Raw genomic sequence first — 16,961 nt, 5'->3', positions numbered from 1 at the left:
TAAATGTGCAGAATGTAAAAATATATTCGTGGGGGACAATCTATTGATTTTAGCTTCAAAGGTGGTTTAAAATCAATAAATATTTATTAATCTATCATTATTGAAAGATTTAGCTTTAAACAAATTCAAATAAAAAAAGATAAAAGAATCGTTTTGGCATCGGAAAATCGGTACAAATTTTCCTGATTCCCGATTCTGATTAATCGTCCCAACATTAATATATATATGTGCGTGTGTCCAACTAAAAGTAAAACGTTACAAAACAAACAGTCACAAATTGATAAGCAATAAAGAATAAAAAATAAAAAAATAGGGGTGTCTACTGGGCCAAGTTCCGTTGAGCGAGGAGGGGGGAGGCTACCATTTGGAAAGAAAATGTCAATTTATTCCTTAAAGAATCTATTATACATGGTTTATATTCCACGTTTTATATTTGTGGAACACAAGAAATTATCTGTTATTTATCTGTCTGTCTAAGAAGAGAAGGACCAACATAATATAAAATATATCTATCTATCTATCAATCTATCTAACTGGCAAGGCAAACAAGAGATGAGATGTGAAGCTATGTTTTGATAAAAGTTGTCAAAACATATCAAGGTGTAAAAGTTGCACCAGAAGCTCTAAAAAAAAAAAAAAAAAAAAAATAGCTGTCTGGAAGGACGTGGTGTTGTCACATGTTCAGGTTGGCTGGACATAGAATCAAGTTGGAATTTGGACGTCAAAGAGAGCAGGCAAGTTGTCCCCCTTGCTTGGGAGGGAGATGATGTGTCTCCAAATTGGAGATTAAAATTAACCATAAGCAAAAATACTCACTTTCCATTCTTCTGCGACAGACACCTGAAAAGTGAATAAAAACCAGTCATCGTCTTGGAGTGAAATGCATTCGTTCCCTCCAAAAACAGATGAATTCCAGGTGGACCAAAAGACCAACGACACAGTTGAAAAGTTGATGAGGTATGTGGCGGTGGGCCAGTGGTTAACGTCACACTTTTTTTTTCACACTTTAATTTCCAACTTTGCCTCAAGGGTTCAGGTTTGATCCTCATACTCACCTATCAAAACGTTTTTTTATTATTTTAACCCCCCACCCCGGAGTTTTGATTTACCCAAAACCACACACACACACCTCCAAACACCCGGGCAACGTTAGATACCCCCCGCTAGTCAGTTCATAAGAGTTTAATTTTCCTTGATCGGGGTCAACTTCGTGAACACAATGTGTTCATGTTATGTCTGACACACAATGTGGAGATAAGCGGAGAGCACATACAGCACCTGCAAGTCCCAAATAGTCACCCATTTACTACTGACCAGGTTCAATGTTGCTTAACTTTGGTGATACAGCGGGAACCGGGGTTTTAATATGATTATGCCGCACAAGGGTAGCCGTGCTAAGTTATAAAAATAAAGAAAGAAATAAAATAGGTTTTTGTAAGAATATTTTATTACAATGGAATGTCATTCAAAGTATTTATTTGGGTATTTATTTTCATAAATGTTAAAAAGTATTTTAAAAATATACTAAAGAAAATACAGTTCTCTCGCTCATCTAATTCGGTTTGGTAAATTATTTATAATAAGCATAAATTTGGGTTATAATCAAGACTGTCTGCTTTTTTCACTTCCGGTTTCTACTGTCCATTAGGACTGATGGTCAAGTGGACAGGAAAGTCATTTTTAATATGGGGAAACTATTTGAGGAAGGTAATCATTTATCAAAAGGGGCCATATCTTGCTTGTTACAGAGCAGAAACTTGAAGTCAAAAAGCAGACAATCTTAAATTGGATAGTAAAAATATAAAGAAAGGGACATTTTTATTAATATATATATATATATATATATGCGCACGCACACATAAAAAAAAAAATGGGCCAAATTTTATACATTTTATTGCACTAAAAACTATATTGAACAAAGAAACTTAAACGAGACTAATAACACAGAACAAGACATTTACTTTAATAAATGCTTAGGATGGAATCGCATTCCCTTTAAAAGATCAATCCTTTTAGACATGCTCTCAACCAAAGTGGAACACTGAAGAGGAGATGCTATTCCATTCATTTTGCACAGCTTCCCACAGTTTGTCATTGTTCTCAAAAGTTCTTCCATCCAATGTATGAGATATTATGAACCAAATATTCTTGATTGGGTTTAAATCGGGGCTTTGACCTGGCCAAAATATCACATCAATTGAATTATCACAAAATCATTTTTTGTGACTTTAGAAGTGTGTGCAGGGGCATTATGTTGAAAAATAATGTTCTGGGATATTCCTAGCTTCTGGATACTTAGTAAGAGTCCTGTTTATAATATTCGAATGTATTCCTTTGCATTGATGGACTTCTCACATCTAATGAGTTCCCTAACATCTGCCGCAGTAAAAGTTCCTGATACCATTATCCCTCCATTCCCGTGTTTAACTCTCCAGTTCTTTGATTGCACCGTTCGGGAGCATCACTAACAAAAAAAGAAATCTTGATTCATCTAACCAGAAAATATTCCTGAACCAGCCTGTATCTTTCTATCATTGAGGTTCTTAGATAAAAATGGCTTCTTTGCACACCTTTTAGAGGAAAATCCCATTTTATTCATTCGTCTAGATATTGTATATCTAGAAAGAATTTCCAGCCCCTGTTTTGAACTCTTTGCTATGGTCAACATAAGTTTTGTTTCAATTCTTCAAAACAGTTAATTTAAGACTGTGCTTGTCCTTCAAAGTGGATGCTCTAGGGAGACTAGATCCAGATTTCCCTTTTGCCAAGCGTTCGACTTCGAACCTTTGACCAATTTTCTTTACTACAGAAAGAGATGTTTTCACTTTTTCTTTTCTTAAAATATCAAAAATCTGCTTGTAAGTCATTTTGGACTGCCCTAATCCTGCAATTCGGTTTTTATATCCTTGCCAAAATGTGGTCTTACCATTTTTAGGATTAATTTTTCATTATGCTATAATAATAATGATCTGCAAAATAGAAATTTTCAGTTAAAATTAACAAAAATTCATGGAAAAATATTGAAAAATCGATATTTTCCTTCTTTCACTCTTGGCCCATTTTTTTTTTTTTTTTTGCTCATGAGTGTATATATATATTTTTTTTTATATTTATTCGAAAGTAAACAGTTACATTTGGTCGCTACAAACAGCCATCTGTTTCAGTCAATGAGACTGTCAGGCGACCCTGAACTATTCGACATTACAGAAGAAAAAGGTTTTGATTTTCTTTTTTCTATAGCGTCAAATGGTTCAGGGTCGCCTGACAGACTCATTGACTGAAACAGATGGCTGTTTGTAGCGACCAAATGTAACTGTTTACCTTCGAATGAATATTAAAAAATATTTTGCTCTTGTTATCGAGCATGATCTAACAACCTTGTTGAGTTCATTAGTTCCTACTTTTGAACACACACACTATTATAACAAAGAAGGCTCTTGTGTCAAAAAGTCCTGATCAACCTAAATCAGGTGATATTGATTATTTCTTCTAATAAATCAAGTTAACAATTAAAAATGGAATCTCGAGGTTCATGGAGAGTTAACATGGATTAATTCCACGTTCAAAAACTTCCCATATTTTGCTCTTTAGTCCTCACATTCAATGAGCGATTTTTCTGGCAAAGGGGGAAGAATTACTGTTTTCTGGGTTGGAATCTAATCCATCTAACACATCATTGATTAATTTTTGTCCTTTAAATTCTATTTTTTTTAGTTTTTTAGCTCCTTACATGAAATGGCTTGAGCGATTTCCATTAAAAAAAGACTTGATAATTTTCGCTCTCTAATGAATCTGCTAATCACTCGTCTAACAGTAGTGGAAAGTGGAATCCCAAGGTTTGTGGCAATTTGACATGGATTTCCACCTTCAGATTAACACAATATAGTTCCTCTGAAAAATGTAATTCCTCTTTAAAAAAGTGATACATAATAGATATACTAATTTGTGGGTTTCAGATATCAATATAAAATATCAGACGTTTTACTCATACTTTGTACAACTCCTCGTACTAGACATTAGCAAAGGAAATAGAAACTTTAAAAATAAATTATTTTTGTAGGGATATTTACTTCGACTATCCATTGTTTCGCAAATAAAATCAGTTGTATAGAAAATACATTTTATAATCGTAAAATATATAAGATTCTCTTATTTATAATTTTTTGTTGTTATTTGAGAAATTATGATTTTTTATATAAAATCAGGTATGAATATAAAGAAATGATTCCTGGGTTTTTCTTAGGGTTAGGTGTTGTGTGATTGTACATGCCAAGATATTTAATTGTGTTGGTTTGTGTTCTGGAGATATCTTTGGAAATATCAATGACCCATGGGTTCACTTGTAGACCATCGCACCATCCATCACGCCCATACAACCAAGTGCCATGCTCATTTGGAACAGCTCCTTCACGAACTTTCTCAGTGCAGCCTAAAGGTGTACCTGATAAAAAAAAAAAAAATTATACTCATTAATTTTTTATTTAATACTAGCAGTGCTGCGTTGGCACACACAACGCCGAATCAAACACAAAATTGACTACACTCAACATCAAGTACACACAACAGTCTGGATAGTAAACGCTTAACCTGTGAACTTGAAGTATGGGAAATTCCCATATGCACAAAACAAAATCACTGAAAAAACAAAAATACCCTAAGGGTAAGGATAATGAGTAAACGTTGGATAAAATGGTTAAAATTATTACGAACTCGCCAGGATTCAAACCTGGAATCTTCTGATCCATAGTCAGACGCGCTATCCATTGTGCCACAAGTCCTGTCCGTATGCTGAAAGATGTTGTCGCAACTGTATACAGACAGTGCTAAATTCCATTGACATGGGCAGGTAACTTTTTCGACAATTGCACGAAACGGCCCAAAACCCCTTATTTCATTACAAACCATATATAAATAAGAACAATCTAGGGACTCACATCTTTCAGGGAAAAAAAAGAATTTTTCAATTCGGTGCATCCGTTTGAAAGTTTTATTGGTACACGCTCTCTCACTCAAATAATTAAATAAACATTTAGAATTTTATTAATAGATAATCTAAGGTTTCTGAATTTTTTAGATTTTGTTTGATAATTTGTATTCAAGTTAAGAGGCCGATTTCAGAAATTAAAATTTCTATATTTTCCTTCGTTTTATTTATTTTTATTTTTTAATCCTATACTTAATATTAAATTTTTCCTTACATATAAATGGAGAGTAAAATCTCTTTAGTTCATGGCATTTCGAGGCTCAATTTTTCTCATCAAGACCAACATAATATAAAATATAAATAAAAATTGGATTAATAACATTTAGATTAGAAACAAAAGATGTATATATTAAATATTGAAAAGCATATAAAATATTAAAACAAAAATTAAAATATCTACAAAGAAATAAGTATATATATATATATATATATATATATATATATATATATATATATATATATGAGAATAAAAAAATTTTTTAAAGTATACAAGTAAATAATAGGAAAATAAATAAAATGGGAATCGGTAAGAAACAATGAGGATCATTAAAAAGAAAAGAAATAAGGAAAGAGCAGAAAAGAAAGAGAAGGTGAAACAATAAGAAATACAGAAATACATATAAAAAGGAGAAAAAAACTGCATGTAAGAAGTAAAGAGAATATATATATATATATATATATATATATATATATATTATATATATATATATAATTTTTTTTTTTTTTTTTTTTTTTTTTTTTTTTTACATATAATTAAATACCTACAGACACTAGTGTTTCATCCTTTCGGGAATCTTCAGTGCAGGGTGTCACAATTAACACCAGTCGACAGATTCGAACACAGCAATACGAGCCATCTCTGGCTCGATTAGCAAAGACCGTATCCATTCGTCTACCATTAACCGTGTGAAATAAGGTTGAATTTAAACATTTTAATTTTAAATGTTCTTTACGTCAGTCAGACAGTGATCTAATCGTTATACGATGATCTATGCATAAGAGCTAAATTGACCGACTTAATTCAACTGAAAGTGCTCAACGATAAGAAACGAGTTTCTTTATATATAATATAATAAAAAGAAAAATTAAGGAAAATCCAAACTTTATAAAAAGTCCTTAAATTGTCTAAATATTTTATAAAGTCTACAGCAAAATCTTGAAAATAGTATTCCATAGAAATTTAATCTCAAAATAATAACAGAATTTATTTATTTAGCAGGACCTGTGGAAATTCCACAGCATACTCTTTCATATGCAATATATTGATGTTGGCATTCTGTGGATGTTCAGCATAAATAGGGATGCCCTGATATTATTGTAGCTCTTTTGTTAAAACTGCAAAAGTATTTATCTAAGGTAGCAGGGACGTCCTGTGTAGCCAGTCATAAAATACGCTTAAATATGATACTTTAAATCAAGTAGGTTTCATATATATTATTATAGAGTCAATTGTTTATCGATTCTTATATTATAAAGTTTTGATTTCAAAAATAAATTTTTAAAAATATATCTATATGATTTAGAAGCACCAGCTTGAATCAAAACTTATGAAAATATATAACTTGAGTTCCTTCAGCTATAATTGAAACCAAAACTTATGAATTCTTGGTAAAATTATTCATTACAATTAATATATAGATAAATTATATTAATATTACAATAGAAAAAAGCAAGCATGAAAAGTAATATGGTTAAGCTTAAACATGGAAAAGTAAAGGATTAGTTGTTAAAACTGAAAAAGAAAAGGATGAGATATTCTACTAAAAAATATAATAAATTTATAACTTAAAATATTGCAGCATTAAGAATTGACTATATAATGTTAAAAATTGAATTTTTAAAAAAATTCTTAATTCTGCAATATTTTAAGTTATAAATTTATTATAATTTTTACTAGAATATCTTGTCCTTTTCTTTTCCAGTTTTAACAACTAGTCCTTTACTTTTCCATGTTTAAGCTTAACCATATTACTTTTCATGCTCGCATCTTTCTATTGTAATCCATGATTTTTCCAGGCTTCCAATAAATTCACTTGTTCTTTATTTAATTTCAGTCTTATTTTTTTTGCCCCCATAAACATAACATACACATATGTAATAACAATGCACGGCACTCGTCTACTTTCAATAAAATCCCCCAATTATCTCCCTTTCATTCTTTTATTCTCTCTGTTTCACTTGTTACTTCTCTTTTCACGAGAGCAGTGAATTGGTAGCAACAGTAGTCGCTGAAGCGACGTGATTGCTATGGAAACCAGTCATAAAAAAAAAACGTTGCTCACCTCCTTACATTTTTTTTACGATTTTGAACACCAGTAAATTCATCATAACTTTTGTTTTACTGAACAAAAAATTGAAAAAATATTTTTTACAATATAGCTGAGAAGGTGATCTATCAACTGTAATAATCGTTTGAAATCTGGTCGTAAAATGAGTGAGCGGTGAATCTTTAAAGCAGTTCTAAATGACTACAACTGCCACTTAACCATATATTCAAACACTAATTATGAAAAGAGTATATAAGTAAATAATAGGAAAATAAATAAAATGGGAATCGGTAAGAAATAATGGGGATCATTAAAAAGAAAAGAAATAAGGAAAGGGCAGAAAAGAAAGAGGTGAAAAGACTAGGAATGGGGATAGAAAGAGCAGATAAGAAATACAGAAATACATATAAAAGGAGAAAAAAAAATTTGCATATAAGAAGTAAAGAGAAAATATATAAGATTGTTTGAATTTATTTTTTTTTTTATTAGCGATTAATTGCTTTATTTCGCTCCCTGAAATATGCAGAATATAGATGACTTACTTTTATGCATATAGTAATTATTAATTAATAATTAATATTTAAAATAAAAAAGTAAAAACGTCCTAAGATTTGGGCGAAGAAAAATGTAAAACAAAAAGGGCAAATAACTCCTTTCTTACAATAGAAGAAAATGCTCAGGAAGCAAAATAAAGAAATTAATCGCTAATAAAAAAATTTTAAAATTCAAACAATCTTAGATTTATAAGCGATAAAAATCATGCATAAAATTGACTAAGGTCCGGTAGTCCCGTGGTAACACGCCAGACTACTTATCAAGCCGTTATAGGTTCGATCCTTGTCAATAAAAGTCTAGCTATACTGATGAGGAGTAAACTCCGAAACATGCATGCAAATAGATGACTTCCTTTTATGCATGTAGTAATTATTAATTAATAATTATTAATTAATAATTACTACGTGCACAAAAGTCATCTATAAAATAAAATAAAAGTAAGTCATCTATAAAATAAAATATATATATATATATATATATATATATTTGTAGTCATCGACATACAGTCCTGTTTCGTTGTATCACAACTCATCAGTGCCGCTAGACTAGCACCTCTCCCAAGCCAAGGATCGAACCTAGAACCGTCGTGTTGACAGTCAACAGTTATATATATATATATATATATATATATATATATATTTATAATAAAAATATCCAAATATTATATTAATATATAGATAATAAATTAATACATAGATACTATTATTACATATATTAATATATATATACTATTATTTTTTTTTTTTACCTGCATTGCTGAATTTGATGCTGTGCCATTTGCTGTTGATGATAAAATGATGAGAAGTGATGCAGAATTCGCCGCATCCATTCTCATCACTTCCGTGTCCCGTGATGACAGCATAGATAACAACCTGCAAAAATATTCATTATGATTTGATATTCATTAAATCGATTTCAACAAATTTATTTTCATGCATTTTTCCCCCCAGTTCAGGTAACTTTTGCCATTACTAATCAGCAGAGCATTATTGCTGTTGTCAAGCGGGATGAGAGATCGGTCTATCAAGCATGTGTACGCAGTGTGATAATGTATGGAAGTCAAACTTGGATATTGAGGGTTGAAGATATGCATTGCATGGAGATAAATTATGAGAAGGATACGATGGATGTTTAAGGCAATGTGTAAAGATAGATTTAGTTCTGATGACCTCAGAGGAAGATTAAATCTGGGCAGTTTTGGAAGATGTGCATAGAAGAGGCCTTGATGATATGGTCACGTTGAAATAATGGACGAGAAGTCTTGGATTAATAGTAGTGTTGGGGCAATTAATTGGAATCAGGAATAAAAAAAATTGGAACTTTTTGGAGTATTCAAATTGATATTGGAAAAGATTGTATTTTCCAATGCCAAAAACGATTCTTTTAATTTTTTTTTTTTTTTTTTTTTTTTTAAACTTAATCTTCCATGGCTCATATTAATGATGAAATGATGACATTTATTAATTTTAAACTACCGGTAAAACTAAAATCTATAGACCAGCTCTTGTAAGTATATTTTTATGCTTGTGAAAAATATGTGAGCATGTAAAAATAGCTTTTCTGGTAATACCCTCAGACAAAAAAAAAAAAAAAAAAAAAAAAAAAAAAAAAAAAAAAAAAAACCCAGCTCTGTAGTTAGAAACTTAAAAAGAATTGGAATGGGTAATAGTATCAGAATCTGGAATTTAGAACGGAATTGATAATTGTATCGGAATTGTTCCATCACTAGTAAATAGATGTAGAACACTTGCGGTAGCTGCTTCAAATCACAAAGGAAGACCAAAGAAAACATGGGAGGAAGTGATATAAATAAACTTGAAAGGAATGGGGGGGGGAGGATTATAAACATTGTAAAAATCTTTAAAAGTATAAAATCGTGATAAGTTACCTCCCTTCCTTTGTCAGCATTAAATAAAATGAACTGTACAAAAAATTCCTAATTAACAATACTGAATATGGCAAAAAGATCATCTTAAATGAACACTAACATCTGAAGAAAAGCAGAGTAGACATCAGCTGAAACAGTTTATAAAAATATTGTCATTAACAGAACTGTTTATTCATATATATATATCTCACACACACAAGTAAAAAAAATTATACTTATGTGATTAATGTTGAGGGGGGGGCAATTAAGTTTTAAGGGTCCCATAAAATAAGCAAAATAAAAGGAACACCTTCTATACTGGTGGATTTCAATGTACGATGCATCTGCAAACAGAAAATAAAACTGAGTTGTTCGTTTGTTTGTTTTTTGTTGCTTTTTTCTTATTGTAAGGTCAATTTTCAATATATGAAAGATTTATTTAAAAATATATTAAATAATCTGGTTTTTAATGTTGAGTGCAGGTTTTTTTTATTATTTATTTCCAAAACTTTTTCATAAACAAACTCAGAGATCATGCCCATATTTTTCTAAATTCTTGTTTTAAAAGGAGTTCATTCTCTGATTATTCGATTTATATTTAAATTTTAATTCTAAATATGAACAATCCTAATACTAAAACCTAATTGATCTTTTTTTTTACTTCTCCGTTTATATTACAAATCTGTTTCATCAGTCATTTATGACAAATATTGTCCTGTGTTGTCGAAAACAAAAATTTTAATTTCAAACAATTTAATCAATTTTCATATTTAATCCTGATCAATATTCATACATCAGGTTTAAGTGCATTAGAAATATTAGCCCACAAAATACACAAATAATTAACATTGAATATGGTGCAATCATCAGCTTGGATGAACCATACACCTGAAGAAACGTTTTATGATATTACTGTTGCTTATAAAACTTTGTATATCTTCATCTATTTTAACATCTTATATATAAAGTAAAAATAATTTTATTTACATACTTTATATATAAATTTAATATACTGATATATATTGCAATAATACCTTTTTTTTTACTACAAGCTATATTACAAATGTGTTTTATCAGTAATTTATGCCAAATATTGGTCCATGTTGTTTAAAACAAAAATTTTATCTTCAATCGTTTTTAATTTTAATATTTAATCGTCACCAATAATTTATTTCTTTTCAATCATATGTAGAGAAGGGTGGTAGAGTTTTTACTCTCACAGTCCAAAGTCCCAACACTGCCGCCCAAATCACTGTATACTAATTTAATAATGGAAATTCTTTCTCTCCAATTCATCTTTATTACTTTCTTTTGACTTTTCCCGCCAACTGACCCAACTACCTCAACTATTCTACATCTATTAACCCAAACACTCTTATCTATTCTTTCAATAGAAACAAAGTATCCCATTCTACATACATCTCTCTTTACTGTCAAAATTTCATTGGAGGTCATCGGATGTACACTTGTCTTTAAGACTCACATTACAGAACCTTTGCATTGTCCTTATATAATTTCTCTCCATGCAACACATGTCCTCAACATTCACTGACCAGGTTTCACTTCCATACACCACAATGTGCACACATGCCTAATAAACTCATCTCATGATCGACAACTGTGAAGCTCTGCTGATTAATAATGACAGAAATTCTCTGAACTTACTTCATCCACTTCTAATTCTTGCAATCATACTACCACTAGCTCCTCTGCTCTCCAATGGCATTACCAAAGTAACAAGACTTGAATCTTAATCGCCTTAAAGATCATGAAAATAATTTTGTTTTTCAAATATTACCAGATGTAACTGAGTGACTTGTTTTTGAAAAAAAAAAAAAAAAAAAAAAAAAAAAGAAATGCATTATGGTGAATTTAATTTTATAATTGAATCAGTAGGTTCTATTTGCAGTTCTCTCTTCTTACTGTCCCTTTCTTCCTGTCCTCGATTTGCATAACTGAAACGAACAACACAAAATCTCTTTCACCAACCGAAGCAAAATGAAAGAATGCCGCCCACACACAAAAGTCCGACATCTTTTATCTCGGCGGGGGCGCCAACTCATGCGAATCAGTACCAACCGGATTTCCTGTCCCATCACGCAGGTGCAGTGTCATTTATGCATTAGACACAATAGCGTCTGGCTCGTCATACATTGTCTACAATAATTCAAATACATATTTTTTAAAAGCAGACTTTGAACATTTCTTTTTTCTTTTACACTATTTCTCAAGTCTATATGTTGTTGTATGTCAACAAGAAACAAGGCATACGGTGTAGAACTTTTATCGAAAAGATAAAAGTTTAGATAAAGTTTTTATCTGAAAGTTCTACACCGTACGCATTGTTCGAATGAACAACAGAACTGGCAGATGGCCTTGTGGAGTCTGCTACCAAGGAATTTGTAATAACTCCATCTACTCTTCAAGATTGCACTGGGTTCACAAACAATGGCCTGGCATAAAAGGCAGATTAATAGATGATGTTGGGTTTGTGTGAAAAACCTACCTCTGCCCCTGATCAAACCAACTTTGTTATTGATAACATATCTCAGCTTCTGTTATCTTGGAGACATGGTAGATAACAATGAAGTGTGTACAGATGCTATCACAACCAGAATACAATCTGCATGGAAAAGATCAAAGAACTCATTCACATTCTGACCAACAAAGTCTTGTGGACAGATCTTTGTTGCTGGTGCTCAAAGAGTCATACTTCATGCCGCCAAATTCAAGCCATCACTGTTGATGATATGAACAGACTTATGAGAAATGACAATGCCATAGTCAGATGGATCTGCTCTTTAAAAATTATGGACAAGTGGAACATGGCCAATCTGAGAGAATACCTTGGCATTCCCTCTTTAGAAGTTACCATGAGGCAAGGAAGACTCAAAATGATTTGGGCATGTGAAGAGAATGGAAGACAACCTTTGGCAATACAGAATGTTGTCTTTTGATATCAAGGGCAAATACCATGGCCTGCTAAAGAAGCAATGGCTGGAGAACATCAAGGTTGGCCTCCATGCTCCAAATATTACAGACTACCTGATCAATGCCTGGAGAGCAGCAATCAACAAGGCATCCAACTCCAACAGCTGGAAACAAGACATTAAATCGTGCAGTAGTAATATTTCATCTCTATTGGAGTAGTGGCAGAAATTCCCGCTACTTAGTCCATCCACCCGTAACTCACGCTTGTATTAACTCCTACATATCAACTCCTACTCCAATGATATCACCAAGCTAATAAAACTTCTAAACGTCAATATCTTTAATCACACCACATCTGAGTTCTCATCCATCTCCATTGTTTTATATTTCTTGCACACAAACTAATTATCTCTTAACCTACATGTAATTCCACTGCAATTGTTGTGTCTCCAATGCTTACAAATATTACAAGAATCAAATTATTTCCAACTCCGTCTCCAAAAACTGAGCAGAGGGGCACATTCCTTTTCCTAGAGCTTTCCCAACAGTACAACCAATAAATAATCATTTTCGTCTTAATAGCATTCACTCCCAGACCTTTACATTCCAAAGAATTCCTTCAAACATTTTGCCTGATTAAACTAAGATACAAGTCTCATTAACAGTTCTTCAGCCAAGAACCCTAAGAACTAACTTGCTCAGAGAAGCACACCAACCAAACTTGCTGAACAGTTTGGCTGGTGTGCTTCACAAAAAAAAAAAAAAAAAAAAAAAAAAAAAAAAAAAAAAAACTGCCTCAAACATCCAGCTCCCACCATGTCTGCCATAACCCCGGAGGCCAGTTCTGACCACTTCCCCTTTCCATCTACTGAAATCTTTCATCCCTGACTAATTCTGGTTTTACTCGTAGTTAGTGGTCGATTACTTGCAATAACGTACAGTCTATTCATAGGGGCTTATCTACAGATAATCTTGAACATTACTTCTCAAACAGGCAGATATCAGCATGATCCTCAGTACATATTTATTTTACTTGAAGGAAACATCTCTTGAGTGGTAGGACTCCAGCCGGAGATACTTTCAGTTCTCTGTGCCCTCTCCTGCTTCTTTTGGCCAAGCATCTATCATCTGCAATGTCTGCCATTCATACACACCAACAAAACATGCAGTGCATGTTTACAGTAGTTTCATCATTACACAGGAAAGCACCAAAACATTATCATGCAGCACGAACAATCCGTGAGGAACTCCCTAGACAATTTATTGAAGAAACAAGTGTAAAGCAACAAACTCTGTACAGATCTTAACATTAAAATTCTAACAAAACATTTGTGTACATTGTTTGAATAACTTTCACCAACCACTCGTTTGCTTCTAGTTTGTAGACAACATAACTTGGCTTATTATCTTTAGTTATGAAAAGTTTCTTTAAAAAGTGTCAAAAATGAATTTAAGAAAAAGAAATGCTTACTTTGGTATGTTCTTTGGAGACATTAAACGAAAAAGGTTTGAAATGATTGTTATAGTTGGAATCGAATGTGGCCCCTGGCTCATAGAGTACTCGAGCTTCTGCTGGGTACATATCACCTGAAGGAAAAGAAAAAAGTGAATCATTGTAAAAAAAACACACAATATGCAAATGAACTGTGATCTCAGAGAAACGTTAAATCTGGGCAGTATAGAGATGTACAAAGCTATTAAGATGGTAACTTGAACCATCTGATTTCAAGCTGAGTATTTGCTGGTACAGATATGTAGCAAAGTATTTCAAATCTGCAATGAAGATTGCATCACTAAAGATCAGCCTTAATGCATTGAAAGGGTTATTTTAAGATGAAATAAATTTTTTCATTAAAACTAGCCCAGGTGTTTGTAGGCATGTGTTGAGCAAGCAAAAAAAAAAAAAAAAAGTGGTAGTAGGCAGGCAGGCTCGAACCCTTACTGCGAAGGAGGAAAAGAAAGTGAAAAAAAAAAAAAAAAAAAAGTGTTAGCTGTTGCACCCATCGCCAAACCGGAAGTGACGTAGGTTTAAATTAAGGCTAAACAATCGAAAAGAGGTGATGAATTTCGAAAATATCGCTGAAAAAGCGACCCCTCCCTGTAGAAAAGTGCCCAGTTGAGGATGAAAGAATTAATGTTTTTCGTCAATTTTTCGATATTTGGCGTCCGAAGGATTAAGCTTCAAAATGATATCGATCTCGTGAAATCCATTGCCTTTGTCAAAAGTTTTTGTGAGACATACATACAATTAAACAGACAGGTGAGATTTATATTATTGATGAGAGATGCCTGAAGATTTAAAAATGAGTAACAAAATTTATCAAAAAATGCATCTTTAAGATATTTAAGATTTTTAATAAACAGTGAAAAGGTCTTGGAAACCATGTTTAAAATGCAAACAATTTATTAAAAATTATTATATTATTTGGCTTTTTTATTATTATTAAATTTTTTGATAACTAGCTCATGTTATTAAGGCATTTGTTAAAATGTTACATGCAGAAAGTGGAGAATATCTTCTTTAATTTCATTTTTTTAGATGCATGGTTGCAGTAGTTTGCTCAGGTTTGACAAAAAAAATTTTCTTAGAAGCATCTTTAAGAAATTTAAAATTTTGAAATAACAGACAAAATGCTTTTGAAACCAAATATTTTATTAAAAATCATTAAATATATTTTTCGAACCAGGACTTATATTTATTATTAATTTTGGATAGTAAAATCCAAGAGAAAGTGTTTGTTTTTTTCTTTTTGTAAAAAAATGTTCTTGGTTCGTGTTTCTAATTATGAAAAGAAAAAAAAAAGCACTTTCTCTGATGGTAGATATTTTATTATCCGAAATTATCAATGAAAATAATGTCAAGTTAAAAAAAAAAAAAAAAAAAAAAAACCTTCCAAGTTTTAATAAAATTATTTGTGTCTTAAACATGGTTTCAAAGACATTTTGTCTGTTTATTCAGAATGTGAAATAAATATGTATTTACTTATTCATTTTTTTTTTTTTTTTAATTTGAACAATGCTTACTTGGCTTTTCCAAATTTGAGAATCTCAAGTTGATAGATGGTTTCCATGGTGCTGCCCATGGGTCCGTGTACATATGAAAGGTACATTGGCGAGAGGAGAGAAGAGGAAGAAGTGGACTTACATCAGTTAACCAGCTTCCAATTCGCCTACAAAATAAAAGACAAGTCCTGAATTCAATACAGTTATGGATCAGAGACAATCACCAACGTTCACTTCCTTTCCTCCAAATCAAATGAAACAGTAACGAGTTACATACAAAAAAGAACACCAAGTACAAGACAACAGAAGAAAGTGGATTGTTAATATGCTCCTTCAGTAAAGTAGATCTGATGGCTTTGAAAGCCCAGCCAGAAAAGAGGAAAAGGCTTGTTCTAACTGCTACACAATCCGTGAAACTGTAAAATAGAAAGACATTCTAACATTTATAACAATTTTATTGATCATCTTCGTAAAACAAGAATTGACAAAAGATGGGGGTTACTTATAAAACTAGTTCGGAGACAAAAAGGTTAGGAATTTCTTTTTGAAGAGAAAAAGAGTTCATGTATGTGTATTGTAATCAGGGTATGGTGGTAGCCATGGTGGATCATATATCTCCTTGTCAAAGTCAAACCCAGGACCAAAGGCCTGGGGATGAGGGGTTCTGTTGTATTCCGAAAGAATTTTTGAGGTTGATCCAAAATACGTGGAGTTGTCGGTACCATGTCTGGATTGAAGAAAGAAAGAGTAGCTATGTGTAACGCACCAACAATAGATGCAGTGGTTCCCTCGTTATGAGGAAAGCACCAAATAATTATCATACAGCATGGACAATCCATTAAAAACTCCTTAGACAATTTATTGAAGACCAGTGTAAAGCAACAGACTCTGTACAGATCTTTATAAACTGTTACATACTCAGCTCATCTGATTCAGCAAGTCAGAAGGGAAGCTGAATGCTTGCATCAATCAGCACGGGGCTTATAAACCAAAGAGATTCAAACTCGTAAACTGCAAGATATCACTGTTGCTGCTGCTATCTGTAATCACAGCTGCTACAAAAAAAAGTTTGAAGTTCTGAAATGAAAGTAAATTTCCCTAATATTGTTCAGAATAATTCAAGGGGCATCACTCTGATTTCAAAGGAAGATAACTCAGATAAATATGGAACAAATCTATAAATAATCACCTTGTATGATTCAAGTCTCTTGTCTACTGCCTTAACTCTGCGACACCTTTATGATCTAACATTAGTCTATTCTTAACTTCAAAGGAATGTTCTAACTGAACCAAGGCGATACACAACTCATTATGTCATCTGTAGAATAAAGGGGAATGTATGGGGTGTCCAGTT

General features: G+C 32.1%; 1 protein-coding gene and 1 non-coding gene across 2 annotated transcripts in view; both read right to left on the bottom strand.

Moving 5' to 3' along the window:
• Positions 1-3,684: 3,684 nt before the first annotated feature.
• Positions 3,685-16,961, bottom strand: part of LOC145259953 (uncharacterized) — a 56,045-nt gene continuing 42,768 nt past the window's right edge. The window contains exons 8-11 of the mRNA XM_080117932.1: positions 15,629-15,774; positions 14,076-14,191; positions 8,555-8,678; positions 3,685-4,441 (exon numbers count right to left, since the gene is read on the bottom strand). Of these exons, the coding sequence (XP_079974058.1) occupies positions 4,182-4,441; positions 8,555-8,678; positions 14,076-14,191; positions 15,629-15,774 (646 nt within the window). The 3' untranslated portion in view covers positions 3,685-4,181. The remainder of the gene's footprint in view (positions 4,442-8,554; positions 8,679-14,075; positions 14,192-15,628; positions 15,775-16,961) is intronic.
• On the bottom strand, positions 4,706-4,778 carry Trnah-aug (transfer RNA histidin (anticodon AUG)). Its single transcript has one exon. It is a non-coding gene; the product is annotated as a tRNA-His (tRNA).

Source organism: Euprymna scolopes, chromosome 35 (assembly GCF_053919585.1).
Source record: "Euprymna scolopes isolate OS-2025 chromosome 35, ASM5391958v1, whole genome shotgun sequence".
NCBI classification, from domain to species: Eukaryota; Metazoa; Mollusca; class Cephalopoda; order Sepiida; family Sepiolidae; genus Euprymna; species Euprymna scolopes.
This window is presented reverse-complemented; position numbering and strand designations above follow the sequence as displayed.